A 27,244-nucleotide genomic window follows, 5' to 3' on the forward strand; every position below is an offset into this window, starting at 1 on the left:
CTTAAACGGCCACCTCCATGGCTCAGCCCAAACACTGAGGTCCTCCTCCAAGGGTCTTCTGGTGGTTCCCTAACTGCAAGAAGTGAAGTTACAGGGAACCAGACAGAGGGCCTTCTCGGTAGTGGCGCCCTCTTAAAATATATCTGAAGGCAGCCTAGTTAGGGAAGTTTTTGCTTTTTGGTTTGTTTGCAGCCGTCCAGAGTGGCTGGGGAAACCCATTCAGGTGGGTGGCATACAAACAATAAAATTATCGTACCACTTGGGCACCTTTGCAGGAATGGAATTGAGATGGCCGCCAAGGGCGTCACTTTGAGGGCCCCCCATCCCCAAACAGGTCTGGGGGTTCAACCGAGGCCACCAAACAAGCGCCCCTCGGGATGCGTCCCCGTTTCCCCCTGGCAGGAATCCCTCGGGGCGCGTGTGGCGGGGCGCGCCTCTTTTGGCTGGAGAGAAGGAGAGTGCATGGAATGGGTTACGGAAGCGAGAGAGCCGAGATGCCTAGAGAGGCCTGGGAAGAGACCCCTCCCTCCCCCACTTCCGTCTCTTACCTCCTCCTTCCTCCTCCCTGCTCGTCTTGGGAGGCTCCTCCGGATGGAGAAGTCGGCGCGCTCGAGAGAGATTCTGCGCGCAGGGCGAGAGGTGAGCCGGGCAAGGGGGTCTCTGGGCGCAGGAGGGACTAGGGACGGAGGGGGCAGGGGAACTTGGGGGGGAGGGAAGCATCCCTGGGGGAGGAAAGCCCCGTCCAGCATTGGCAGGGGGGGCAGAGAGAGAAAGAGACGCTGCCCATCGGAAGGGAGGGCGCTGGCGTGGCGCTGGCGGGGGAATCTCCGGAGAGGCTGCCTGGGCTTTCCCTTCCTGCCCAGAAATCTGCCTTGGGGAGAGGGGTCCCTGAACTTGGGAGGGGGTCCAATTCCCCACCCTCCCCTCCTTCCCGAAAGCTGGACTCTCCTTCCCCCACCCCCAGGCCAGCTGCTGCTGGGGGCTCCAGAAGCGGGACTCTGCTGCTGCTGGGTTACACCAAGCCAGGTCGTTGGTCCAGCTGGAGAGAAGAGGAAAGCGCAGGAAGTTCCTGAGAGGAAGGAGAGAGGGCTGTCCAGAGCGGGTCTTTGCTTCTGGAATCCTCTTCCACGAAGGGCCAGAAAACACCCGTCTGCCTCTCCCAGGGTTTCATTTCTAAGCCTTAGTTCCACTGCATGTTTAATTGAGGGTGATATTGTGGTCCGCTACTCAAAAAAACATGGCTGAAGGTGCTATGGAAATTATTTCAGGATTTGTGTATAATAGATATATGGACAGCCTTTCTATACCTTTCTATATGTCAAAGGGAGTTACAAGCTGAGACACAATCCATCAGACCCAAAGACAGTAAATGTGTGCAGCTTCACAGTCTGGGGTGCTTAAAAGGACAAAGGGTCCATTATTAGGATAGACAATGCTTGTGACTGGAGGCTTTCCACACAGACATGTGCATATGCAGGCCAAGGATTGCCAGTATTACAGGTGAGGTGTGTGAGAGTGCAGAATTCCACAAACACTGTGTGTGAGAGAAAGGGAGTGGGTGGGATTATCGTTTATAGCAATGCTGTAATTTTGTCCGTAACATTTCGTGACCTGATGCTGCGGTTTATTAGCCTCCAATGGGCCACCAGGAACTTTGTTGTTTTTGCTTCAAAAGATGAATGTTTCTGAAGACTTTGACAGTCACATATGACATAAACAGCTCTTCTCTTTTATTTGTTCCACACAGGAGAGACTCTGACTCACAAGTCTAAGCACATTTTGCTAGAAAAAGAAGAATACAGAAACGTGAAGGGGAAATTGAGAGGTAAGCTCTTACAGTATGCAGTGAGACATTTCACAACGTAAAAATATATCAAAAGCCCTGCTGGATTGAGAGGATGACCCAATTTTGGCTTGTCTTCTGCAATTTCACCCATTTACCCATGTTTCTGTGGAGAGAAATTGCCTCCAGTCCCCCCTTCCCTGCCCATTGCTATGAAGGTTGTAGGCAGAGTATCTTTTTTTCACCTTTACGCAGTGATAACTAAGTCCCACTCCTCCTCTCTATTCCACCAGATTTCCAGTTTTAACCACTATCTTTATTCTCATGTCTTTGGCATTTAAGGGATCGGGAAGATTGCTACTGAATTTAATGGGTTCCTGTAGTCCAGGCACGTCCAACTCCCAACAGACTGCGATCTACTCCCAGTATAAAAAACTGGCAGTGATCTACCCATTGTCACTGGAGGAATGAGGAGTGGGGTGCGTGGGTGGAAGGAGGTGGCTAACTGGATGCAGGAGGGGGGAGTTTCAGTTGGGGGGGTTAAAGGGAGGCAAAACTTCTCTCTCTGAAGAGCCAGTCATCTCTCCACCCTCCCAAGCCAGCCCCTCCCCCTTAAGGAGCGCTCTCCCCCCCCCCCAAGCCAGCCCTTTCTCTCTCCTCCCCATCAAAGGGAGCTGCACAACTGACGCCTATCCCAGTAATCCCATGATCAACCAGGATCACTCACATGATCTATTGGTCGATCGCGCTCGACCGGATGAACATGTCTGTAGTAGTCCATTATTATGATTAATTGAATTTGTTAGTCACTTTATCTTACCCAGAGAGACTTGCAACCAAACATTTAAGGGATTAGGACAAAAAAGTCATTGGGAATTCTGAACCGGAAAAATAAAGGGCATGTTCATGGAGGGAGAGCAGCTCCCGTTTCCTGTGAGGAACCTCTTTATTTAAATTGCCAGTTTTAGAGAAGCACTGTATCTTAGATCATGCTGCATTATTAACAATAATTGATTATTATTAAAAGTTGATGCAATGCTATTACCTGACATTATTTCATTTCCTAAACAATTGGCACATAGAAGAAGGAAGAGTGTATGAGATGTTAAAATAAGAGAAGCTACCAAAGGCACTTGATGTGTGTTATATTCTTTTGTTTCTTCTTTGGAGAGCCAGTGTGGTTAAGAGCGGTAGTCTCGTAATCTGGGGAACCGGGTTTGCGTCTCCGCTCCTCCACATGCAGCTGCTGGGTGACCTTGGGCCAGTCACCCTTCTCTGAAGTCTCTCAGCCTCACTCACCTCACAGACTGTTTGTTGTGGGGGAGGAAGGGAAAGGAGAATGTTAGCCGCTTTGAGACTCCTTAGGGTAGTGATAAAGCGGGATATCAAATCCAAACTCTTCTTCTCTTCTACAGGATTTCCTTTCCCCCTACGCCAGTGCAAGCAATAGAGAAGACAGACAGAGCAATCCGTACTTTCATTAGGAATCACGAAAAAATCATTTAAATTTGTGGAACATACAATGTGATTCAGTCAGTGAACACACTTAGTTCACATCAAGGAACTGAAATAGTGGAGACACCATTTAAAGGTATGGATTGTGGAAAGGACGTCAGTAGGAGTGGAACTCCTACACAACATCAAGGAACTCACACAGGGGAGAAACCATTTAAATGTATGGAGTGTGGAAAGAGCTTCACAGGAAGTGGAACGCTTAGAAGACACCAGAGAACTCACACAGGGGAGAAACCATTTAAATGTATGGAGTGCGGAAAGAGCTTCCATTTTAGTAAGCACCTTAATGTACATCATCGCACTCACACTGGTGAGAAACCATACAGATGTATGGAGTGCGGAAGGAGCTTCAGTCAGAGTGAAACCCTTAGAATACACCAGCGAACTCACACAGGGGCAAGGCCTTTTAAATGCATGGAGTGTGGAAAGAGCTTCAGTCAAAGCGGACACCTTAAAAACCATCAGCGAACTCACACAGGGCAGAAACCATTTAAATGCATAGAGTGTGGAAAGAGCTTCAGAGAGAGTGGAACGCTTAGAAGACATAATCAAATTCACACAGGGGAAAAACCATTTAAATGCACAGAGTGTGGAAAGACGTTCCGTGAAAGGGCAAAACTTTCCATACATCTACGAACTCACACAGGCGAAAAACCATTTAGATGCATGGAGTGTGGAACATGCTTCCGTCATAGAGAATCGCTGAAAATGCATCAGTCTACTCATACAGGAGAGAAACCATATAAATGTTTTGAGTGTGGAAAATGCTTCATTCAGAGTTCAAGTCTTAATGTACACCTGCAAACTCATACAGGGGAGAAACCTTTTAAATGCATGGATTGTGGGAAAAGCTTCACCAGTAGTACAACGCTTGGAAGACATCAGGAAACTCACATGGGAAAAACCATTTAAATGTATGTTTGGTTGCAGAATAAATCCAGGCATATCTGCAGGATATGGACCATTTAGACTGCATTTGTCCCAATTGGGTTTCACGCCCTGCCATCGGACTGAGACCGCCCTGGTGGCGCTGGTTGATTATCTCTGGCGGGCAAGGGACAGAGGTAAAAACTTTTTCCTGCTTGTGCTGGATCTCTCAGTGGCTTTTTAAAAAATAAATAAAATTAATCACTTTTAATCACGTTTATAAATCAACATAACTAATTACATTTTCTCCACTCCCTCCCTCTCCCCCCTTCCCTCAGCTCCCCTCTGATTTGTTTATACATATTATTCTCTGCATGGTATAAAATTGTACATATCATTGTACATTATCTATCATATGTTCTACTAATGAATTTGTGGATGTTTGTTCAAAACCTGCCAAGGAGTCCAAATCCTTTTGTTGTCTTTAGTTTGTAAATAGTTCCCACGCTTTTTAACATTGCTTCCCTCTAGGAAACAGGTCACGGGAAAATGCTTGTATTTCCCCAGTCGTTGAATCACAGCATTTATAAAAAGAGTTGGCAAGCATTTATGTAAACACTGCCAACAGTACCTTTTTGCCTGTGTTAAGAAAAGCTGAAATTTCTACAAAAATATTCCTCCGCTGGGCAAGAAAGGCAGGGGCTGCTCTCCCACTCATAGCTCTATGGGCCCCTGTGTTCCAAAACAAAACTGAGGTGTTCCCTCTAAATCAGAAGTTTCCTGGGCAATTGTTCAAAAGGAGCCCCTGGAAGTGGGGAGGGGGAGCGTTGGAAAGGAGAGGAGGGGTGACAGTGGACATTCTGCCCGCCTCTATAAATTGCAATAAAGGGAATTGGAATAGTGAGCAAGGGAATTGGGTGGTAAAAAGGTAAAGGTACCCCTGCCCATACGGGCCAGTTTTGACAGACTCTAGGGTTGTGCGCCCATCTCACTCAAAGAGGCCGGGGGCCAGCGCTGTCCGAAGACACTTCCGGGTCATGTGGCCAGTGTGACATCGCTGCTCTGGCGAGCCAGAGCCGCACACGGAAACGCCGTTTACCTTCCCGCTAGTAAGCGGTCCCTATTTATCTACTTGCACCCGAGAGTGCTTTCGAACTGCTAGGTTGGCAGGCGCTGGGACCGAACAACGGGAGCGCACCCCGCCACGGGGATTCGAACGGCCGACCTTACGATCGGCAAGCCCTAGGCGCTGGGGCTTTAACCCACAGCGCCATCCGCATCCCTAATTGGGTGGTAAGAGAGGACAAAAAGTAAGATGCTGCATGTGGGAAGGTGGTGGTGAGAGGGAGGAGGGGGAAGAAAAGGACAAAGGGACTTCTCCACCCACCCCCAAAAAAGCACCTCTTCTGGGACCCATTAGCAGGGACCTGGATGCACGCAGTCCAGTTGCCAAGTAAGGAACCCACAACTGCAGGGTCTGCATTGCACCATCTCCTTTGAAGAATCACACACGTTTCTTTTTCTCCTTGAAGGCATAACAACAACAATTTATTTGTACCCAGCCATTTATGAATACGTAATAAAACCTTAAACCTTGAAAAGCTTCCCTATGCAAGGCTGCCTTCAGATGTCTTCTAAACGTTTAGTAATAATAATAAAAAATTTATCATTTATTTTATCATGGTATGTTTGCTGAGACCCTACCTGCCTGCAGACTGCCTTTTCAGAGTGGTGTATGTTCTGCTTACCTCCCACTTAGACTATTGCAATGTGGGGCTACCTTTCAAGGTAACTCGGAAACTACAACTAATCCAGAATGCGGCCCAAGACTGGTGACTGGGAGTGGTTGCCGGGACCATATAATCCTGGCCCTAAAGGAGGTAAATTGGGTCCCAGTACGTTTCCAAGTAGAATTCAAATTGTTGGGGCTGAGCTTTAAAGGCCTAAATGGACCCCCCCCCCATTGTTTAACCCGGACACAGAGAGCCTACTCCAAAGGTCTTCCGTCAGTTCCATCAGTGTGAGAAGCGAAGTTAATGAAAACCAGGCAGAGGGCCTTCTTGGTAGTGGCACCCTCCCGATGTAGCGCCCTCCCTTCAGATGTCAAGGAGATAAAGAATTACCAAACTTTTAGAAGGCATTGTTTAGGGACGTTTTTAGTGTCTGATGTAATGTGTTTGGGGGTTGAGCATTCGGATCTCTGGGCTCACTTGTGGGGTGCCTCAGAGCTCCGTCCTCTCCCCGCGCTTTTTAACATTGTCTTCCCTCTGGGAAGCAGGTCACAGGCTGTGCAAACACCTTTTTGCCTGTGTTAAGAAAAGCTGAAATCTCCACAAAAATATTCCTCCACCATCACTTTCAGTTCCCATGCAACAAAGGCAGGGGCTGCTCTTCCACTCGTAGCTCTATGGGCCCCTGTGGTCCAAAACGAACCTCAAGTGTCACCCCTAAGCATAGCTGTCAACTGTCCCTTATTTGGCGGGAAACTCCCTTATCCCAGCGCCGTGTCCCGCTGCTGTCCCTCATTGATGATGTCCCTTAAATTTCCCGGGTTTCAAAGGAAGCAGCTCCTCTCCCTACCGGCCAGGGAGGAGGGAGGCTCCAACTGTGTTGCTTTGCTGCCTGGCCGTCCCCCCTCCGGCCTCCTCTCACCAGCCTTGGCCCCTGGGAGCCCCTCCCCGCCGGGACTGGCGGGAGCCTCGGGCCCTTATGCCACCATTCTTCTTGTGGCCGCTGAACTGAGCTTCTCTGCCTGGGTCCTCCCCTCTGCCCGTTGCTCTCGTGGCTGCCGAAGGACCCGGATACGATGGGCAGCCTGGCGCGGCCTATGAATTGCTGTGGAGCCTTGAGAGGAGAGTGAGGGCAACCATAGAGAAAGCAGTTCAGATAGAGGAGGAGGAGGCAGGTGTTCCAAGGGCTAACCCTAGAGGGGGAAAGCAGAGGAAGGACCACAAGCGCTTCTCCCATAGATTTGTAGTGGTAGACTAGCATAGATAGTCTGATCTGCGGGTTTACTTCAGGTGCTATTCCCCCCCCCCTTCCTCCCGCCCTGCCTGATGGAATTGAGAGCTGCAGATGGAGCACGAGAGAAAAGATACAGAACTGCAGCAGCATCTTCGTAGCTTGGACTTCGTTTTGCACGAAAACTGTTTGCTGCTGGTAGTTATTTAATTGGGGTGTTTCATCAGCTGGTGTCTTGAGCAGCAACCTCTGGAAACGAAGGGCCCCCAACTGGCGCTGCTCTCCAAAATTATCTGGTTCCTTTTAACTTTGTATTTCAGCTGGTTGACTAAAATCGCTTATTTTGGCTGCCGATCCCTTATTTTCAAATCTGTAAGTTGACAGCTATATCCCTAAGTCACACGTTTCCTGGAAAATGCTCAGCTATGCTCAGCTGCCCTGCACCCCTTGGGCACCTTTGCGAGAATGGAATTGAGATGGCCGCCAAGGGCGTCACTTTGAGGGCCCCCCATCCCCAAACAGGACTGGGGGTTCAACCGAGGCCACCAAACAAGCGCCCCTCGCGACGCGTCCCCCGTTTCCCCCTGGCAGGAATCCCTTGGGGCGCTGCTCGCTGCGCGCGTGTGGCGAGACGCGCTTCTTTTGGCTGGAGAGAAGGAGAGTGCATGGAAGGGGTTACGGAAGCGAGAGAGCCGAGATGCCTAGAGAGGCCTGGGAAGAGACCCCTCCCTCCCCCACTTCCGTCTCTTACCTCCTCCTTCCTCCTCCCTGTTCGTCTTGGGAGGCTCCTCCGGATGGAGAGGTCGAGAGATATTCTGCGCGCAGGGCGAGGGGTGAGCCGGGCCAAGGGGGTCTCTGGGCGCAGGAGAGACTAGGGACGGAGGGGGCAGGGGAACTTGGGGGAGGGGGGCTGAGGGAGGAAGGAAAGCCCCGTCCAGCATTGGCAGGGGGGGCAGAGAGAGAAAGAGACGCTGCCCATCGGAAGGGAGGGCGCTGGCGTGGCGCTGGCGGGGGAATCTCCGGAGAGGCTGCCTTGGCTTTCCCTTCCTGCCCAGAAATCTGCCTTGGGGAGAGGGGTCCCTGAACTTGGGAGGGGGTCCAATTCCCCACCCTCCCCTCCTTCCCGAAAGCTGGACTCTCCTTCCCCCACCCCCAGGCCAGCTGCTGCTGGGGGCTCCAGAAGCGGGACTCTGCTGCTGCTGGGTTACACCAAGCCAGGTCGTTGGTCCAGCTGGAGAGAAGAGGAAAGCGCAGGAAGGTCTTGAGAGGAAGGAGAGAGGGCTGTCCAGAGCGGATCTTTGCTTCTGGAATCCTCTTCCACGAAGGGCCAGAAAAAGACCCGTGTGCCTCTCCCAGGGTTTCATTTCTAAGCCTTAGTTCCACTGCATGTTTAATTGAGGTGATAATGTGGTCCGCTACTCAAAAAAACATGGCTGGAGGTGCTATGGAAATTCTTTCAGGATTTGTGTATAATAGATATATGGACAGCCTTTCTATACCTTTCTATATGTCAAAGGGAGTTACAAGCTGAGACACAATCCATCAGACCCAAAGACAGTAAATCTGTGCACCTTCACAGTCTGGGGTGCTTAAAAGGACAAAGGGTCCATTATTAGGATAGACAATGCTTGTGACTGGAGGCTTTCCACACAGACATGTGCATATGCAGGCCAAGGATTGCCAGTATTACAGGCGAGGTGTGTGAGAGTGCAGAATTCCACAAACACTGTGTGTGAGAGAAAGGGAGTGGGTGGGATTATCGTTTATAGCAATGCTGTAATTTTGTCCGTAACATTTTGTGAGCTGATGCTGCGGTTTATTAGCCTCCAATGGGCCACCAGGAACTTTATTGTTTTTGCTTCAAAAGATGAATGTTTCTGAAGACTTTGACAGTCACATATGACATAAACAGCCCTTCTCTTTTATTTGTTCCACACAGGAGAGACTCTGACTCACAAGTCTAAGCACATTTTGCTAGAAAAAGAAAAATACAGAAACGTGAAGGGGAAATTGAGAGGTAAGCTCTTACAGTATGCAGTGAGACATTTCACTACGTAAAAATATATCAAAAGCCCTGCTGGATTGAGAGGATGACCCAATTTTGGCTTTACGCAGTGATAACTACGTCCCACTCCTCCTTTCCATTCCACCAGATTTCCAGTATTAACCACTATCTTTATTCTCATGTCTTTGGGATTTAAGGGATGGGGAAGATTGCTACTGAAATTCAGGGGTTCCTGTAGTCCAGGCACGTCCAACTCCCAACAGACTGCGATCTACTCCCAGTATAAAAAACTGGCAGTGATCTACCCATTGTCACTGGAGGAATGAGGAGTGGGTTGCGTGGGTGGAAGGAGGTGGCTAACTGGATGCAGGAGGGGGGAGTTTCAGTTGGGGGGGATTAAAGGGAGGCAAAACCTCTCTCTCTGAAGAGCCAGTCATCTCTCCACCCTCCCAAGCCAGCCCCCCTCCCCCTTAAGCAGTGCTCTCCCCCCCCCCCAAGCCAGCCCTTTCTCTCTCCTCCCCATCAAAGGGAGCTGCACAACTGACGCCTATCCCAGTAATCCCATGATCAACCAGGATCACTCACATGATCTATTGGTCGATGGCGCTCGACCGGATGAACATGTCTGTAGTAGTCCATTATTATGATTAATTGAATTTGTTAGTCACTTTATCTTACCCAGAGAGACTTGCAACCAAACATTTAAGGGATTAGGACAAAAAAGTCATTAGGAATTCTGAACCGGAAAAATAAAGAGCATGTTCATGGATGGAGAGCAGTTCCCTTTCCTGTGAGGAACCTCTTTATTTAAATTGCCAGTTTTAGAGAAGCACTGTATCTTAGATCATGCTGCATTATTAACAATAATTGATTATTATTAAAAGTTGATGCAATGCTATTATCTGACATTATTTCATTTCCTAAACAATTGGCACATAGAAGAAGGAAGAGTGTATGAGATGTTAAAATAAGAGAAGCTACCAAAGGCACTTGATGTGTGTTATATTCTTTTGTTTCTTCTTTGGAGAGCCAGTGTGGTTAAGAGCGGTAGATTCGTAATCTGGTGAACTGGGTTCGATTCCCCGCTCCTCCACCTGCAGCTGCTGGGTGACCTTGGGCCAGTCACACTTCTTTGAAGTCTCTCAGCCTCACTCACCTCACAGACTGTTTGTTTTGGGGAAGGAAGGGAAAGGAGAATGTTAGCCGCTTTGAGACTCCTTAGGGTAGTGATAAAGCGGGATATCAAATCCAAACTCTTCTTCTCTTCTACAGGATTTCCTTTCCTCCTACGCCAGTGCAAGCAATAGAGAAGATAGACAGAGCAATCTGTACTTTCATTAGGAATCACGAAGAAATCATTTAAATTTGTGGAACATACAATGTGATTCAGTCAGTGAACACACTTAGTTCACATCAAGGAACTGAAATAGTGGAGACACCATTTAAAGGTATGGATTGTGGAAAGGACGTCAGTAGGAGTGGAACTCCTACACAACATCAAGGAACTCACACAGGGGAGAAACCATTTAAATGTATGGAGTGTGGAAAGAACTTCACAGGAAGTGGAACGCTTAGAAGACACCAGAGAACTCACACTGGTGAGAAACCATTTAAATGTATGGAGTGCGGAAAGAGCTTCCATTTTAGTAAGCACCTTAATGTACATCATCGCACTCACACTGGTGAGAAACCATACAGATGTATGGAGTGCGGAAGGAGCTTCAGTCAGAGTGAAACCCTTAGAGTACACAAAAGAACTCACACAGGGGCAAGGCCTTTTAAATGTATGGAGTGTGGAAAGAGCTTCAGTCAAAGCGGACACCTTAAAAACCATCAGCGAACTCACACAGGCCAGAAACCATTTAAATGCATGGAGTGTGGAAAATGCTTCAGAGAGAGTGGAATGCTTAGAAGACATAATCAAATTCACACAGGGGAAAAACCGTTTAAATGCACAGAGTGTGGAAAGGCGTTCCGTGAAAGGGCAAAACTTTCCATACATCTACGAACTCACACAGGCGAAAAACCATTTAGATGCATGGAGTGTGGAACATGCTTCCGTCATAGAGAATCGCTGAAAATGCATCAGTGTACTCATACAGGAGAGAAACCATATAAATGTTTTGAGTGTGGAAAATGCTTCATTCAGAGTGGAAGCCTTAATGTACATCTACAAACTCATACAGGGGAGAAACCTTTTAAATGCATGGATTGTGGGAAAAGCTTCACTAGTAGTACAACGCTTAGAAGACATCAGGAAACTCACATGGAAAAAACCATTTAAATGTATGCTTGGTTGCAGAATAAATCCAGGCATATCTGGAGGATATGGACCATTTAGACTGCATTTGTCCCAATTGGGTTTCAGGCCCTGCCATCGGACTGAGACCGCCCTGGTGGTGCTGGTTGATTATCTCTGGCGAGCTAGGGATAGAGGTAAAAGCTGTTTCCTGGTTCTGCTGGATTTCTCAGTGGCTTTTAAAAAAATAAATAAATAAAATTAATCACTTTTAATCACGTTTATAAATCAATATAACTAATTACATTTTCCCCACTCCCTCCCTCTCCCCCCTTCCAGAGACTTCCCTCAGCTCCCCTCTGATTTGTTTATACATATTATTCTCTGCATGGTATAAAATTGTACATATCATTGTACATTATCTATCATATGTTCTACTAATGAATTTGTGGGTGTTTGTTCAAAACCTGCCAAGGAGTCCAAATCCTTTTGTTGTCTTTTTAAATTGTTTGTAAATAGTTCCCATTCTTCCCTGAAATTACAGTTGTCCTTCTCACACAGTTGATATGTCAGCTTGGCAAATTCCGCACAGCTCATCAGTTTTTCTTTCCATTGTTCTTTCGTTGGGATTTCCTCATTCTTCCATCTTTGTGCTAACAAGACTTTTGCCGCTGTTGTAGCATACATAAATAAGTTCTTTGTTTTCTTTGGCAGGTCTCGTCCTAAAATCCCTAGCAAAAATGCTTCTGGGTTTTTTACAAATGTCATTTTAAACATTTTTTTCAATTCATTATATATCATCTCCCAATTTTTTTTAACTTCTCTACATTCCCACCACATATGATACAAAGTACCTTCTTTTCCTTTACATTTCCAACATGCATTTGACCTGGTTTTATACATTTTTGCCATTTTTACTGGTGTAATATACCATCTATACATCATTTTCATGTAATTTTCTTTCAAAAGAGAACAAACTCCAAATTTCAAATCTACCTCCCACAACTTTCCCCAGTCCTCAAATTGTATATTGTATCCTATATTTTGTGCCCATTTAATCATAACTGATTTGACCTCCTCACCTTTTGTTTCCCATTCTAGCAGAATACTATATGCTTTCTTCAACAGCTTCACTTCTTCTTCTATAACCTCCTTTTGAAATATTGAGGTTGTATACCTAAACCCTTTTTTGTTATCTTCCTTGTACATCTCATATCATTGTCTATAACGCAACCAACTCTGAACATGGTCTTTGATTTCCTCATAATCTTTTAATTTCCATTTTCCATCTTGATCCCTCAGTAAATCTCTATATGTAGGCCACTTCCCCTTTTTGCCAAGTGGTTTGAGTAACGAAGCTTACTCAAATCACTGAACTGAACTGAAATAGTGGAGACACAATTTAAAGGTATGGATTGTGTAAATGACGTCAGTAGGAGTGGAACTCCTACACAACATCAAGGAACTCACACAGGGGAGAAACCATTTAAATGTATGGAGTGTGGAAAGAGCTTCCTTTTTAGTAAGCACCTTAATGCACATCATCACACTCACACTGGTGAGAAACCATACAGATGTATGGAGTGCGGAAAGGGCTTCAGTGAGAGAAGAGGACTTAAAAGACATCAGAGAACTCACACAGGGTCAAGACCTTTTAAATGCATGGAGTGTTGGAGGAGCTTCAGTCAGAGTGGAGACCTTAGAAACCATCAACGAACTCACACAGGGCAGAATCCATTTAAATGCATAGAGTGTGGAAAGAGCTTCAATCGTAGTGGAAACCTTAGAAGACATAACCTAACTCACACAGGGGAAAAGTCATTTAAATGCACAGAGTGTGGAAAGACTTTCCGTGAAAGGGCAAAACTTTCCATACATCTACGAACTCACACTGGGGAAAAACCATTTAGATGCATGGAGTGTGGAACCTGCTTCCGTCATAGAGCATCGCTGAAAATGCATCAATATACTCATACAGGAGATAAACCATATAAATGTTTTGAATGTGGAAAATGCTTCTGTCAGAGTTCAAGCCTTAATACACATCTACAAATTCACACAGGGGAGAAACCTTTTAAATGCATGGATTGTGGGAAAAGCTTCACTAGTTGTATAACGCTTAGAAGACATCAGGAAACTCACATGGAAAAAACCATTTAAATGTATGTTTGGTTGCAGAATAAATCCAGGCATATCTGGAGGATGTGGACCATTTAGACTGCTTTTGTCCCAATTGGGTTTCAGGCCCTGCCATCGGACTGAGACCGCCCTTGTGGCGCTGGTTGATTATCTCTGGCGGGCAAGGGACAGAGGTAAAAACTTTTTCCTGCTTGTGCTGGATCTCTCAGTGGCTTTTAATGCCATTGACCACAGTATCTGGTTAGCTATTTGTGAGAAAAATATCTGCATTACCCAATTGGTTGAAAATAAATCTTTACTTGTCAGGCTGGCAACAGTCAAACCACGAGTATTATTTACAAACTCCTCCAGTCTTTGTGTGCATGAACTCTCCTGGAGAAAAACATTTAAATCATAGAATCTTCAAATTATTGAGTTGGAAGGGCCCCACAGGTTAGCTAACGCACAGCCATACAGGAATCTCAACTAAAGCATCCATTTTTTTCTGATGTTTAGTCAGAGCCTCCTTTCTTGTAAATTCAACCCATGGGTGTACGTCCTACTATCCGGAGCATAGTTTTCCCCTCGAGTTCACTTCTTCCTTGAGATGAACAAATTTGATTTCATTCCGTGCATGTGATATTCTGGTTATTCAATGTAAAGTTGTACATTAATTTAGAAAAGTAATTGTTGCTTTGTATCTCGCCTTTCCTCCAAGAAAGTAGAGGTGACCTGGACGCTTCTCCAGCTCCCTTTTGATCCGCACATCAACCCCCCTGTGAGGTAGGCTAGGCTGAGACACAGCGGGTGGCCCAGGGATTGGATTTGAACCGTGGTCTCCCAGGTCCCACACAGGAGCCACTGCAGCACCTTGACTTGGGATTAATATGCTTTGTTGCGCCTCAAAAGTCCAACCTCCCCCCCCCCCCCCCAGAAAGCACAGAACAGCAGCCCCAATGCATAGGAAGCTGCCCTCTAGGGAGTCAGGTAATTGGTCGATATAGGCCAGGAATGTCTCCACTGACTGGCAGCAGCAACCTCGGATTTCAGACTTTGGGTCTCTCCCAGATGCCGTGGTGTGTGTGAACCTGGGACCTTTTTCTTGGATGCAGGGCAGATAGAATAACAGAATTATATTTAGTTAACTTATTTATTTCATAAATTCCAAAACTGCTTGATTGCAAAAACACTCAAAGCGGTTAAAAGTCAGATGAAACTAAAAGATGGAGGAAAATTCACAACCATGTAGTCCAATCCTTTCCTGCGAACAGCAGTGCCAATGCTTATGATTTCAGAATCACAGCTGAACAATCTCCAGAATTGAAAACGGAAGTTGACAACAGGACAAGAAGAATGGATTCTTTGCACCCTAATGGTTGCCAAGAGGCTGATACTGATGAACTAACTGGAAGAATAAAAACGTGACAACATGAAAGACAATGCAACACATGAACGGATTCCCTATAGACGCAGACTCTGTTTGGACATATATATTGATATTGGGAATGAATTCATATAAAATGCTGTGGGTTATTAGTAACCACGTATGTATTAGGATAGGGACAATCGTGAAACCCTTATATAATGTGATTATAAGTAAATTGCCATTCTTGGCTATGAGGGCGAAGTGTTCAGCTAAGACATTATCTTTGGTGGCAGCAGGAATAAAGGGGGTGTTTAGTGGGACGCAGGTGGTGCTGTGGGTTAAACCACTGAGCCTAGGGCTTGCCAATCAGAAGGTCGGCGGCTCGAATCCCCGTGACGGGGTGAGCTCCCGTTGCTCTGTCCCTGCTCCTGCCAACCTAGCAGTTTGAAAGCACATCAAAGTGCAAGTAGATAAATAGGTACCGCTGCGGCGGGAAGGTAAACGGCGTTTCCGTGCGCTGCTCTGGTTCTCCAGAAGCAGCTTAGTCAGGCTGTACACATGACCCGGAAGCTGTACGCTGGCTCTCTTGGCCAGTAAAGCGAGATGAGCGCAGCAACCCCAGAGTCACCCATGATTGGACCTAATGGTCAGGGGTCCCTTTACCTTTACCTTTAGTGGGAGAACCAGGAAAGACCCAACTCCTCTATGCATGTTTTGCAGGACATGGGAAGGTGGCACAGGGGACTGTGGGAGCATCTTGAATCAAGCAGGCGTGTGACAAGAGTGTGCAAAATGCTTCACTGTAAGATCATTGCTAATTTCCCCCAAAATGACACCCATGGGGAGAAACCATACGGGGGTGTACAATGTGGGGAAAGGTTCGGTCCGGCTCCTGAAATCAGAGCGCTAAAGCAGCTTTTCCCAATAGGTAGTTTGCCCACTCCAGGGAACCTTCCCCCCCCCCCCAAGGGGGTCCGCAGCACCATTCACACAACAGAAACTATGGAAGAGACAGGCAAAATATCAAAAGTGGGGGTCCATGACTTCGCTTTTGAAAAACAGGTTGGCCAATTGGGAAAACCTGTTTCTGTGGAGCTCAGTGGGAATGATTTCTGAGTAAAAATCCTTAGGAATGCACAAGAGTTTTACTCAGAAGTCAGTCCCAATGGGGTTAAAAGACTAGAACAGCGTTTCTAAAGGGGGCGGGGGGGGGGGAGATGGATATTCCAAGGGGGTCACAGGTGAAGATCGTGTAAATGGGGGGGGGGACACAGCACGAGACTCGGGGGCCACAGAGGGAAGTGAGAAGTGAAGAAAAGAAAGCAGATAAGTGTCCCTGCTTCGCATTGGATTTATAAATAAAAACTATAAATTTACAAGCAAAACATTTAAATAGCTACCTTTCTACCGGCAGAAGGGGGGGCGGCACAGGAAGAAAAGAATGTCGAGAGGGGACCATGGTCGGAAAAAGGCTGAGGGACACTGGGCTCCATTGGGGGGGCGTCCTTCCTAGGAGGGGGGGGCAATCTCCTGCCCCTCCCCCTCCCCTTGGGTCAATGAACTCGCTTCCTAGAGAGGCAGGAAGTGACGGAGCAGGGCGGGGGGGGGTAGAGGCAATGTTGGAGGGGTGGGGTCTCCATGCACCCCCCCCCCCGGAAGAGAAGGAGGCCTGCAAAGGAGGAGGGAAAAGGTGCAACATTTCGGGGGGGGAGATTTGGGGTGCAGGGAGGGAGAAGAATTTGCATTTCCTCCCTGTGAATCTACAAACAGGGCGGGAGGGGGGGGAAGGTGAGGGGGGGCATTAAAGGAAGGAAGGGCTCCCCCCTTTCCCTCTGGGAACCAGGAGAGGCAATCTGAGCAAAGCGGGGGGGGGCGTCCTGTCCCCCAAACAAAGTTTGCATTGCAAGATCCTCTTGGAAGCCGAGAGATCAACCAGACTCCGGGGGGGGGGGGAAAGAGATTTTGCTTCCTGAGACGTTCCTCCCCCTCTCCACCCATGCAACCTGACTGGGACACTGAACCAGTTGTGCCAGTTTCACCCCACGACCGGGGCTCTCCGGGGCTGTGGGTGCCATTCAGCATGCATTGCCCTGGCACCGAAATTTGTGGGTGCCCGGCCCCTTCATGGGGAATTGGGTGGGTGCTCAGGGACCCAGGGAGCTGGCACCTATGCACTGAAAGTCATCAGGTGAAGCCCCCACCCCCATCTTAGACCCAGCCTCCTAGCCCATTTTTATGTATTTCTGCACACTCAGCCTGGAACACCCCCCTCCCTTGGCCTCCTCCTTCAGGGAGCCGGTCTGGGCGGGAGGGGAGAGAGAGACAGATACACAAATGCTTAAACCAAAAGTCAATAGTTTCTGTTGTGATAATCTCAAGTGTTTCAGAGCTTTCATAATTAGAATTTGGGAGTATTAATTTATTATTATTGGTATTTGTAAAACGTATGCTCTATGTGTAAATGTCTCCCACTCCAAATAAATCCGCCTTTCTATGAGCTGCTCTCACACCTCTGGGTCTAGGGTGGTATAGAAATTCAATCAATAATAATTATTATTATTTCAGCATTTTTCTCCTAAAAGAGCTGCTCCCTGCTTTGAAGTTCATTGTGGCAACAGCGGAGTCCTGGAAGTGGCCCAGTTTCCGCCTCCTTGTCCTCTGTCTCTTCCAAAGGGAGCGCAATGGCCTCCGAGGCACCATCGTTTGCACTGTCTCTTCTCAGAGGTGGAGTGGAAAGAGGAGCCAGGCAGCTTCCTCAGGTAGGGAAAGAGCAACGGGAGCAGGGAGGAGGGAAGAGGCACAGATGGGACCACCCAGCCTCCCTCTGTGTTGAGTAGGGATGATGGGGATCTAAGAGAAGCTCTGTCTTCTTCTTCTTCCAGGCCCTCTTGACCTTTGAGGAGGTGGCTGTGTTTTTCACAGAGGAGGAGTGGGCTCTGCTGGATCCAGGCCAAAGAGCTCTGCACAAGGAAGTCATGGAGGAGAATTATGAGATGGTGGCCTCTCTAGGTAAGGGCAGATTTGTAGTCCTCTTGGCTGTTAGACATTGGAGGTGTGAATCTGCTGTTTGAGCCATTTATTCATGTCATTTATTCTTTGGCAAATCCTCGTAGCCGAGTAAGATTGTCTTCCATGAACACGGTCTTAACGGTGTGTCTGTAAATGACTGTTGAGTTCAATTCTGGATCCACACCTCCTTCTACATTGGGAACATTGATTTCTGTGCGGGAGTTAATCACAGCAAAGGTTTGCCAAAAGTACTTTCCTCTTAGCTTGCTTCTCCCTTTTGTCTTGAGTTTGTGCTTCTTCAAAGTCCATGACGCCTTCGGTAAAGGCTATTCTCCAATTGGAGCCAAATTTTCCGTGCTTATACTTCATTTTTATACATTTGCCTTGAAAGTGTCTTTAAACCCCTTTAGTTGTCCACCAGTATTTCAACTTTCCATTCTTTTTTTCTTTTCTTTTCATTTTTTTTAATAAAGATTTTTTATTGCAAAGTAAATACATCAGTACCAAGCCATACATAAAGAATAAATTTGAAAAAAGAAAAGAGGGAAAAAATGCAAAGAAAAACTATTTTACAATAAACACTATTTTACAAAATAATAGTAGTAATAGACTTCCATCACTCTCCCAACACTTCCTTTCACATTTCGTATTTTATCTGTATTTCAGTATTATTTTCACCTTAATATATAGGGTGTGTGTGGGTGTGTATGTGTGTTTCCCCTTTTTCATTCACAAGGTCTTTCTAGACACAGCCAAATTTTACATTAGAACATTGTCTTTCTAAATAATCATTCAAGCACTTCCATTCCTTCTTGACTGTATTCATTGGCTTTAGTGTTATTATATCTGTCAATTTGGCCAGTTGCAAATACTGTAATTCACATAATTTACATAACCATTCTCCTTTAGTCGGTACCTGGTTACCCTTCCAGTACTTAGCCACCAGGATTCTTGCCGCAGATGTCATGTACAGGAAGAATTTAGTATTTTCTCTAGAAATTTCACTATTCAGTATTCCCAAAAGGTATGCTTCTGATCTTTTGCTATGTGAAGTTCTTAGTAACTTTTTTATTTCTTCATGGATCATGTCTACCACATATGGTTTTGTTGTTTAGTCGTGTCCGACTCTTCGTGACCCCATGGACCAGAGCACGCCAGGCACTCCTGTCTTCCACTGCCTCCCGCAGTTTGGTCAGACTCATGCTGGTAGCTTTGAGAACACTGCCCAACCATCTTCTCTTCTGTCGTCCCCTTCTCCTTGTGCCCTCCATCTTTCCCAACATCAGGGTCTTTTCCAGGGTGTCTTATCTTCATGAGGTGGCCAAAGTATTGGAGTCTCAGCTTCATGATCTGTCCTTCCAGTGAGCACTCAGGGCTGATTTCATATGGTAGAAGGTTCCAATGTGCTTTGTGCGTCTCCAGCACTTATTACCAAGTGATTTGTTCATTTTAGCCAATCTCTCCGGTGTTAAATACCACCTATGGTGCATTTTCAGGTGGTTTTCTCTTATTAAATAGCATGCTTTAAAATTAATATTTTTTGTCCACAGTTTTTTCCACTCTTTATATTCAATTACATGACCTAAGTCCTGCTCCCATCTTACTATGGGCTTTCCCTTTTCCTCTATTTCTATTTGAGTATTCTGTAACAGTATGTACATTCTGGAGAGAGTCTTTTGGTTGTTCTGTAAAACCTTCTTCTCTAAGATCGATGCTTTATTATCAAACCCTTTTAACGTCTTATCTTTTTCGAAGGTCGCCCTAAGCTGGTAATATTCCAGCCAATTTATCCCTAGTTGTTTGAGTTCTTCAGACCTTTTCAGTTTCATCCACCAAGTTCCTGTTAGTTGGCCATTTATTGTTCATGTTATTCTTATGAATGGCAGTTGACTATATAGGTGATATCCACCAAGGGTTTTTTGTTATAACTTTGGATTTATTCCTCTCCCAGACTTTGAATAAGGCCTTCCTCACTAGGTGGTTCGTGAAGCCTTTATGTGCTTTTATTTTATCATGGCATAAGTAGCCATGCCACCTGAAAACCTTGTCCCCGCCCTCTAAATCCAAGAATTCGGTATTCCTAAGCAACATCCAGTCTTTCAACCAAGTCCAGCATGCAGCCTCAATGTACATTCTGAGGTCCGGGACCACGAACCGTCCTCTTTCTCTGGGTTCCGTCAACAATTTAAATTTCATTCTTGCTTTTCTGCCCTGCCAAATAAAATTGGCCAGGTCCCTCTGCCAATCTTTAAAACATTTTGTCCCAATAATTACTGGAATTGTCTGAAAGACAAAGAGGATTTGGGGAAGTACTGTCATTTTAATCATTGATATTCTTTCCATTCTTAAGTTGGGAATAGAGTAGTTTCTTTGGAAGAAGATAATCAAGCATCTGAACAACATGGCCAGTCCAATGAAGTTGATGTTGAAGATTGTAGTTTATAGCAATGCTGTACTTTTGTCAGTAGGTAACTCTTCATAAGCTGATATTGTTGTATGAAACCCTCACCCCCCAAAAAATCCTATGTAAAATATAGAAAGAGATTGAAAGGTTAATAATGGTGGCATGAGGTTTCCTGGTCCACATCATTTATTAACTTTTAATGGTCCACCAGATACTTTGCTGTCTTTGCTTCAAAAGATTAATACTTTTGTATATTTTTACAGTCACATATATATAAACAGCACTTCTGTTTTCTTTATTCCACATAGCAGAGACTCTGATACTCAAGTCTGAGCACATCTTGCTTGGAACAGAAAAATACAGGGATGTTTTCCCGGACAAATTGAGAGGTACATACTTCCACTTTGCTCTGAGGTTGTACCTTTGTATGTCTCCTTTCAGTGTGTAGGAATATAAAAAGAGCCCTTTTGGATCAGAACAACGGCCCATCTTTTCCAGCATCCTGGTGCAGGTGTAGGTGATGTCTACAGTGGGTTGGACTGTATCAGCAATAAATTACAGATCATGGAGGAAGGAGAAAACTGAATACAGAGGTGCAGCATTTTCACAGGAGGGGGAAAGTGTCTCCCTCTGGATGTGGCTGCACCACAACTCCCATCGTCCCTGGTCATTGGCTACAACTCCCATCATCCCTGGTCTTTGCTTGGGTTGAATGTACTTAGAGTCCAACCACATCTGGAGGGTCATAGATGCCTCATGTCAGCATAGAAGGTTTCTCTTGGTGTTCAGTGTTACATGGGAGTTGAAGGTAGAACTGGATACTAAGGGTTATTGAGACTATTTTCAGATTTCCTTTCCTTTCGTATAAATTTGGTACATAGGAGTGGGAAGAATACTGGAGGTGTTAAAAGAAGAGAAGGTGCTGATTGGTCTTGTTTTGTTTTAACTTCTCTGGTTTTCTTCCTTGAATACCTAACAATATTATCTTTCTCTCCCACTTTAAACCAGGTGATGAAGAAGTCAATCAGAATTTTGAGGGGCCATCTGTAAAGTACTTCAGTGTGAGTGAACACCTTAGCACACATCTACAAACTAACACTGGGGAGAAACTCTTTAAATGTATGGAGTGTGGGAAGAGTTTCAGTGAAATTGGAATACTTACCATACATCAAGGAATTCACACAAAGGAGAAACCATTTAGATGTATGGAGTGTGGAAAGAGCTTCAGTGAGAATGGATCTCTTGCAAAACATCAACGAACTCACACAGGGGAGAAACCATTTAAATGTATGGAGTGTGGAAAGGGTTTCATTGAGAGAGGAGCTCTCACAAAACATCAACGAACTCACACAGGGGAGAAACCATTTAAATGTATGGAGTGCGGAAAGAGCTTCAGTGAAAATGGAAAACTTACTGTACATCAACGAACTCACACAGGGGAGAAACCTTTTAAATGTATGGAGTGTGGAAAGAGCTTCATCTGTAGTTGGAAACTCACCGAGCACCAACAGAGTCACACCGGGGAGAAACCATTTAAATGTAAGGATTGTGGGAAGGGTTTCAGTGAAGGTGCAAAACTGACAATACATCAACGAACTCATATAGGGGAGAAACCATATAAATGTATGGAGTGTGGGAAGGGTTTCATCCAGTGTGGAGCTCTTACAACGCACCTACGAACTCACACAGGAGAGAAACCCTTTAGATGTATGGTTTGTGGACAGAGCTTCAGTTACAATGGAATACTTACTGTACATGAACGAACTCACACGGGTGAGAAACCATTTAAATGTATGGAGTGTGGGAAGGGTTTCATTGAGAGTGGAGCTCTTAGAAAACATCAACGAACTCACACAGGGGAGAAACCATATAGATGTTTGTATTGTGGGAAGTGCTTCAGTCAGAGTGGAGCTCTTACAAGACATAAACGATCTCATACAGGGGAGAAACCATTTAAATGTTTGGAGTGTGGAAAGAGCTTTATTTGCAGTTGGAAACTTACTGTGCACCAACATAGTCACACCGGAAAAACCATTTAAATGTATGGATTGTGGGAAGGGTTTCAGTGAAGGTGGACAACTTACAAGACATCCACAAACACATACATGGGGGTAACCGTATAAATGTTTGGCGTGTGGAAAGAGCTTCAGTGAACCTTCAAATTTGACCATACATCTACAAACTCACATGAGAGAAACCTGTAGTGTGCGCATAGAGCTTCAGTCACAATGGAATACAGTGGTACCTCAGGTTAAGAACTTAATTCGTTTTGGAGGTCTGTTCTTAACCTGAAACTGTCCTTAACCTGAGGTACCACTTTAGCTAATGGGGCCTCCCGCTGCCGCCACGTGATTTCTGTTCTCATACTGAAGTAAAGTTCTTAACCCGTCTGTAACCTGAAGCATCTGTAATCCGAGGTACCACTATACTTACTGTACATGAATGAACCATTTAAAGGTATTGATCATGGGAAGAGTTTCAGTGAGAGTGGAGCTCTTACAACACATCAACAAACTCACACAAGAGAGAAACCATTTAAATGTATGGATTGTGGAAGCTGATTCAGTAAGAGTGTAACTCTTAGTAAACATCAACGATCTCACAGACAGTGACGGATTTACGTGTAAAGTATAGCTTAGGTCCCCACTCTCTTGGGGCCCCCCCAAAAAATTGAAGGAAGATACCTGGATGTACATTTCCAAAATATAAGATAAAAAACAAATAAAATAAAACCTACATACAGGAACAGTGTTTTGTGTTGTGTAGGCGCCTATGATAAAAAATATTCATCTTTATTAGTAGGCCTATATTATTATTCGCATCCAGAAGCGAACACAACCCGCGTCTGCACGGGTCACGATTCGCTGCTTCTGCACATGACGTCATTTTTACCGTATGCGCAAGTGGCGAAACCCGGAAGTAATGCACTCCGTTACTTCCAGATCACTGCAGCGCACAACCCGAAAATACTTATCCTGAAGCTACTTCAACCCGAGATATGACTGTACAGTTCCCTATTACCTCCACTTGCTACTATAATACTATGTATAAATATTATAATTTTATTAAATATTTTACTTACATTTTTTAAAATGTCACCCAGATGTTACAAAGGCAGATTCTTCTTCTTCTTCTTTTCTTCTTCTTCTCCTTCTTCTTCTTCTTCTCCTTCTTCTATCATTCGTAGCTGAGAAGGAGAAAAAGCCATCCTTTCCTCGTCCGGCTCTTTGTCCCATTCAGACTCCTCAGCACCGTTCTGGGTGGCTATGTCCCTGACTACAGTGGTGTTTAGGAAGCAGGATTGGCTCTAGAATCATAGAAGTGTGGAGTTGAAAGGGACTCCAAGGGTCTAGTCCAACTCCCTGTTATAAGAACAGCAGCATAAAGCCCATTTTTATAATTGCAATAAAGGAACAATGAAAACACAGAAAGACTGGAACGGTTGTCTTATGTGCACAAAGTAAGCTTTAAACCGTCCTATGTTGTTTATATTTTATGAATTAATTGTTTTGCAATAGCTTCTCATTCATGGCTACATTAACAGCAAAGTGGATAAAATCCGTGTTGGCAACTGGAATAAAGGAGGTGCTGAGGGGAACAAGCAGTATGTGGAGGGAAGGTGGCACAGGGAAATGTGGGCATTGCCAGTGGTTTCAGGAGAGTCATTTCCCTGTGAAGAGAGGGATCTCTGTGCCCACGTTTTTTATGTTTGATGTTTTATCGTGTTTTTAATATTCTGTTGGGAGCTGCCCAGAGTAGCTGGGGGAACCCAGCCAGATGAGGAGGGTATAAATAATAAATTATTATTGTAGCTATTACTATTGGCCCATCTTTCAGAAATCTGTAGAAAGAGCTGGCAGTATAGGAGGCTGAAAGCAGAGTTCATCTAGAGTTGCTCCTCCCTCTGCCGGCATTGAGCATTTGCCCCTGACATGAAGCAGCCACAGCAGGTGCTGCAAGCTGCCCACAGTTGGACTTCACCCCCAAAGGCCCCCTCCTTCATCGCCCCCCGAGACAGACGGATGCCAACAGGGTCTCTTTGCCTGATGAGGATTTCACCTGGGACCTCCTTCTGCATGCTAAGCATTGAATTCGAGACCTTTATTAAAACAACAATATTAATTTATTCAAAGTAAATACAGGTTTGTCCACTGCCATAATATCACAGAATGATCACTCCAATCCTCAACCTCACATCACGGTCATGTTGCCTTGCCCAATACCCCCAATAGGAACCCAACTACCAATCTGCTTGGCTAGACATTTCCAATCATTATAATCTCCACAAATAACTCCGAGATGATGGTGGCATTAAAATACCCTGTTCTTCAATAAAGGGAGATCAGATTGTGTCAATAGGTATCTTTTTTGGAGATGCCTTTGATTAGGTGGTATGTGAGGTGTTCCGATAGAGCAATGGTCGAAAGGTTATTGATCCAAGCCTCTATTGTTATTTTAGAGGTTTCCTTCCATTGTTGGGCAGTAGCTCTAGTCTAGCGGCTGTGAACAGAAATGAAATTACAGTGGTACCTCGCAAGACGAATGCCTCAGAAGACGAAAAACTCGCAAGACGAAAGAGTTTTTCGTTTTCTGAGTTGCTTCGCAAGACGGATTTCCCTATGGGCTTGCTTCGCAAGACGAAACATCTTGCGCCTTTTTCTTAAAACCGCCAATGCATTCCTACGGGAAACCGTCAATACACAGTGGTGCTTCGCAAGACGAAAAAACTCGTAGAACGAAAAAACTTGCAGAACGAATTAATTTTGTCTTGCGAGGCACCACTGTAATTAGATTGAAGCATAGGTTTGGGGGTCAAATCTAGTTATAATAAGGCAAGTGCTGAACTAGGATGGATATATTGTTTAGTGATTTCAGAGGTCAGATAAAAAAAAAAATTTCCCAGAAGACTTGGACCATGGTACACTCCCGTCAAATGTGAAAATAGGAATCTGAGACCTTCTGCATGCAAAGCAACTACTCTATCACCGAGTTGTACCCTCCCAATAACACAGTCTAACTTTCTCCATCAGCTCCCCCTTTTTAAAAAAGGTATGCATTGTATTGACACGGGTGGCACTGAGGTCTAAACCACTGAGCCTCTTGGGGTTGCCAATTGGAAGGTCGGCAGTTTGAATCCCCACAATGGGGTGAACTCCGTCCCAGCTCCTGCCAACCTAGCAGTTCGAAAGCACACCAGTGCAAGTAGATCAACAGGTTCCACTGCAGCAGGAAATAAAGCGGCATTTCCCTACGCTTCGGCTTTCGTCATGGTGCCCCCTTGCACCACAAGCAGTTCAGTACTGCTGGCCACATGACCTGGAAACCGGACAAACGCCTCGGCCTGAAAGTGAGATGCTAGTCGCCTTTGACTGGACTTAACCATCCAGGGAGGACCACCTTTTAGGGTTGTCTTCCATTAATGGTCTAAACCCCTTTCCAGGAGGAGGCTTTTCAAAAATTGGTGCGTGTGTATGTTGTCTCTCGCTGCCCCTGCGGGGAATTGTACCCATGAATTTCTCACTAAATAAACGTGAATACGTAGCTTGCCGGCTGGGAAGTGAATTTCTATTTGCAGGGAGGGGGAGGCGGACCTCCTGCCCCTCCCCCTCCCTCTGGGTCAATGAGCTCAGCTTCCTAGAGTGGCAGGAAGTTATTTTTCTGTGGGGGGGGGAGGCTATTTGGAGGGGAGGGGGTCTCCATCCTCATTCCAGGAAGAGAAGCGGACTTGGAGAAGAGGAGAAAGAGGTGCCGCATATTGGGGGGTTATTTGGGGAGGGGGGTGGGAGAAGGATTTGCTTTCCCTCTCCCTGAATCTACAAAGAGGGCAGCTGGGAAAGGAGGCGGGAGGATTGCGGGGGGGGGGGGTGCAAAGAAAGCAGGGAGGGACTCTGCCCTTTCTCTGTAGAAATCACTGGGGGGGGGGGGCTGGATGCAGGCCATCCTATTGCAAAGTGGGGTCCCCCTCCCCCAACAGGGTTTGCATTGCAAGATCCTTTTCGAAGCGCAGAGATCAAGCCAGGCTCCCCGGGTGGGGGGAGGGGGGCGAAGACTCTTGAGACGAACCACAAAAGGGTGCCCCCCCGTGGAACTTAATTACAAAGGGATTCGCAGCCCCACGCTGTGCATGTTGACTCAGAAGTCAGTCCTCCTCCGTTCAAAGGGGGGGGGCAGCCCCATTCCACCTAGTGATGCCCCTCTCTGCTTAACACCCTCCATCTCCCTTCTCACTGCTCCCCCCCATTGCTCCCCCCAGGCTCTGCCTCCTGTGTCAGGGAGCCGGTCTGGGCGGGATGGGGGGGGCTGAGCTCCTCCAGGACCCTGATCTGCCCGCCTCCGAAATCTGCTGCTGAAGCCCCTGCCTCAGTGGGGCGGAGATGGGGGGGGGGGGGCAAACAGGGGAGAGGAAGTGGAAGCAGCTGGAGAACAGAGTCGCCTCTGGATTGGGGGAGAGGGGGGAGATTTCGAATTGGGTGGGGGGGTGAGAGGTGGACAGTTCCCTTGACATTGACCTCCGGAGCTTCCTGAGTAAGAAAGAGGCTGATGTGAGAAGGAAGGGGGAGCCCCCCCCCAGCTCCCCTTTCAGCTCCCCTAGTCTGGCCAGCTGCTTTGCCACAAAGGAAAGAGCCTTGTTGTGTTTCCCATGTTGGGGGGGTTGCTGTGCTGCTTTTGTGCCCCAAAACTGGAGGGGTGGGGAACATTTTCCATTTCCTGAAGCATGAAAAAACACCTCATCATTTTCCCTCCTGCTTGGCAAATAGAAGGGGAAGAAATGGAGGGAGTGAGAGATTTTACTTTCTTGGGCTCCATGATCACTGCAGATGGTGACAGCAGTCATGAAATTAAAAGACGCCTGCTCCTTGGGAGAAAAGCAATGACAAACCTAGACAGCATCTTAAAAAGCAGAGACATCACCTTGCCGACAAAGGTCCGTATAGTAAAAGCTATGGTTTTCCCAGTAGTGATGTATGGAAGTGAGA

The 27,244-nt window shown here is 46.2% G+C and overlaps 6 protein-coding genes across 13 annotated transcripts in view; all 6 read left to right on the top strand.

The window, feature by feature from the left end:
- Nucleotides 1-336: 336 nt before the first annotated feature.
- Nucleotides 337-4,436, top strand: LOC310670839 (uncharacterized protein). Of its 2 annotated transcripts, none has more exons than XM_083426628.1 (3): nucleotides 337-599; nucleotides 1,748-1,825; nucleotides 3,199-4,436. In XM_083426628.1, the coding sequence occupies exon 3, from the start codon at nucleotides 3,377-3,379 to the stop codon at nucleotides 4,208-4,210; it is 834 nt and encodes a 277-aa protein (XP_083282754.1). In that variant the 5' UTR covers nucleotides 337-599; nucleotides 1,748-1,825; nucleotides 3,199-3,376; the 3' UTR covers nucleotides 4,211-4,436. The 2 variants fall into 2 exon arrangements, with proteins under 2 accessions (XP_083282754.1, XP_083282755.1); XM_083426629.1 differs by lacking the exon at nucleotides 337-599 and adding an exon at nucleotides 619-639.
- Nucleotides 4,437-7,775: 3,339 nt separating this feature from the next.
- The window catches only part of LOC310670150 (uncharacterized protein), a 71,924-nt gene continuing 52,455 nt past the window's right edge, over nucleotides 7,776-27,244 (top strand). Inside the window, exons 1-2 of the mRNA XM_083424913.1 lie at nucleotides 7,776-7,928; nucleotides 9,066-9,143. The gene's annotated coding sequence lies outside the window, so the exon portion shown is untranslated. The remainder of the gene's footprint in view (nucleotides 7,929-9,065; nucleotides 9,144-27,244) is intronic.
- Nucleotides 10,438-13,831, top strand: LOC310670808 (uncharacterized protein). Of its 2 annotated transcripts, none has more exons than XM_083426564.1 (2): nucleotides 10,438-10,813; nucleotides 12,845-13,831. In XM_083426564.1, exons 1-2 carry the CDS (start codon nucleotides 10,582-10,584, stop codon nucleotides 13,528-13,530), a joined length of 918 nt encoding a protein of 305 aa, XP_083282690.1. In that variant the 5' UTR covers nucleotides 10,438-10,581; the 3' UTR covers nucleotides 13,531-13,831. The 2 variants fall into 2 exon arrangements, with proteins under 2 accessions (XP_083282690.1, XP_083282691.1); XM_083426565.1 differs by having other exon boundaries at nucleotides 10,438-10,729.
- LOC310670188 (uncharacterized protein) overlaps nucleotides 16,473-27,244 on the top strand; it is a 59,414-nt gene continuing 48,642 nt past the window's right edge. For 4 of the 6 annotated variants that reach the window (XM_083425025.1, XM_083425026.1, XM_083425027.1 and 1 more), the window contains exons 1-3: nucleotides 16,473-16,544; nucleotides 17,437-17,613; nucleotides 17,737-17,863. In XM_083425025.1, coding sequence (XP_083281151.1) covers nucleotides 17,536-17,613; nucleotides 17,737-17,863 — 205 coding nt within the window. In that variant the 5' untranslated portion in view covers nucleotides 16,473-16,544; nucleotides 17,437-17,535. Of the gene's footprint in view, nucleotides 16,545-17,436; nucleotides 17,614-17,736; nucleotides 17,864-25,936; nucleotides 26,013-27,244 lie in introns of those variants that run through there. The other 2 variants (XR_014507540.1, XM_083425031.1) reach the window with 2 other exon arrangements.
- LOC310670721 (uncharacterized protein) lies at nucleotides 19,517-23,009 on the top strand. Its single transcript, XM_083426425.1, has 2 exons — nucleotides 19,517-20,331; nucleotides 21,276-23,009. The coding sequence occupies exons 1-2, from the start codon at nucleotides 20,265-20,267 to the stop codon at nucleotides 22,304-22,306; spliced, it is 1,098 nt and encodes a 365-aa protein (XP_083282551.1). The 5' UTR covers nucleotides 19,517-20,264; the 3' UTR covers nucleotides 22,307-23,009.
- The window catches only part of LOC310670634 (uncharacterized protein), a 43,973-nt gene continuing 37,431 nt past the window's right edge, over nucleotides 20,703-27,244 (top strand). The window contains exon 1 of the mRNA XM_083426258.1: nucleotides 20,703-21,186. The gene's annotated coding sequence lies outside the window, so the exon portion shown is untranslated. The remainder of the gene's footprint in view (nucleotides 21,187-27,244) is intronic.

Source organism: Podarcis tiliguerta (assembly GCF_965153285.1).
Source record: "Podarcis tiliguerta genome assembly, chromosome: 2".
In the NCBI taxonomy this organism is placed as follows: Eukaryota; Metazoa; Chordata; class Lepidosauria; order Squamata; family Lacertidae; genus Podarcis; species Podarcis tiliguerta.

Coding starts and splice junctions, on each gene's coding strand:
- LOC310670808 (XM_083426564.1), top strand. CDS start 10,582: ATGGATTGTGGAAAGGACGTCAGTAGGAGTGGAACTCCTACACAACAT. Junction 10,814..12,844: donor ACATCATCGCACTCACACTG/GTGAGAAACCAT, acceptor GAACTCACACAG/GGGAGAAACCATTTAAATGT.
- LOC310670839 (XM_083426628.1), top strand. CDS start 3,377: ATGGATTGTGGAAAGGACGTCAGTAGGAGTGGAACTCCTACACAACAT.
- LOC310670721 (XM_083426425.1), top strand. CDS start 20,265: ATGGCCAGTCCAATGAAGTTGATGTTGAAGATTGTAGTTTATAGCAAT. Junction 20,332..21,275: donor TGCTGTACTTTTGTCAGTAG/GTAACTCTTCAT, acceptor ACTTTAAACCAG/GTGATGAAGAAGTCAATCAG.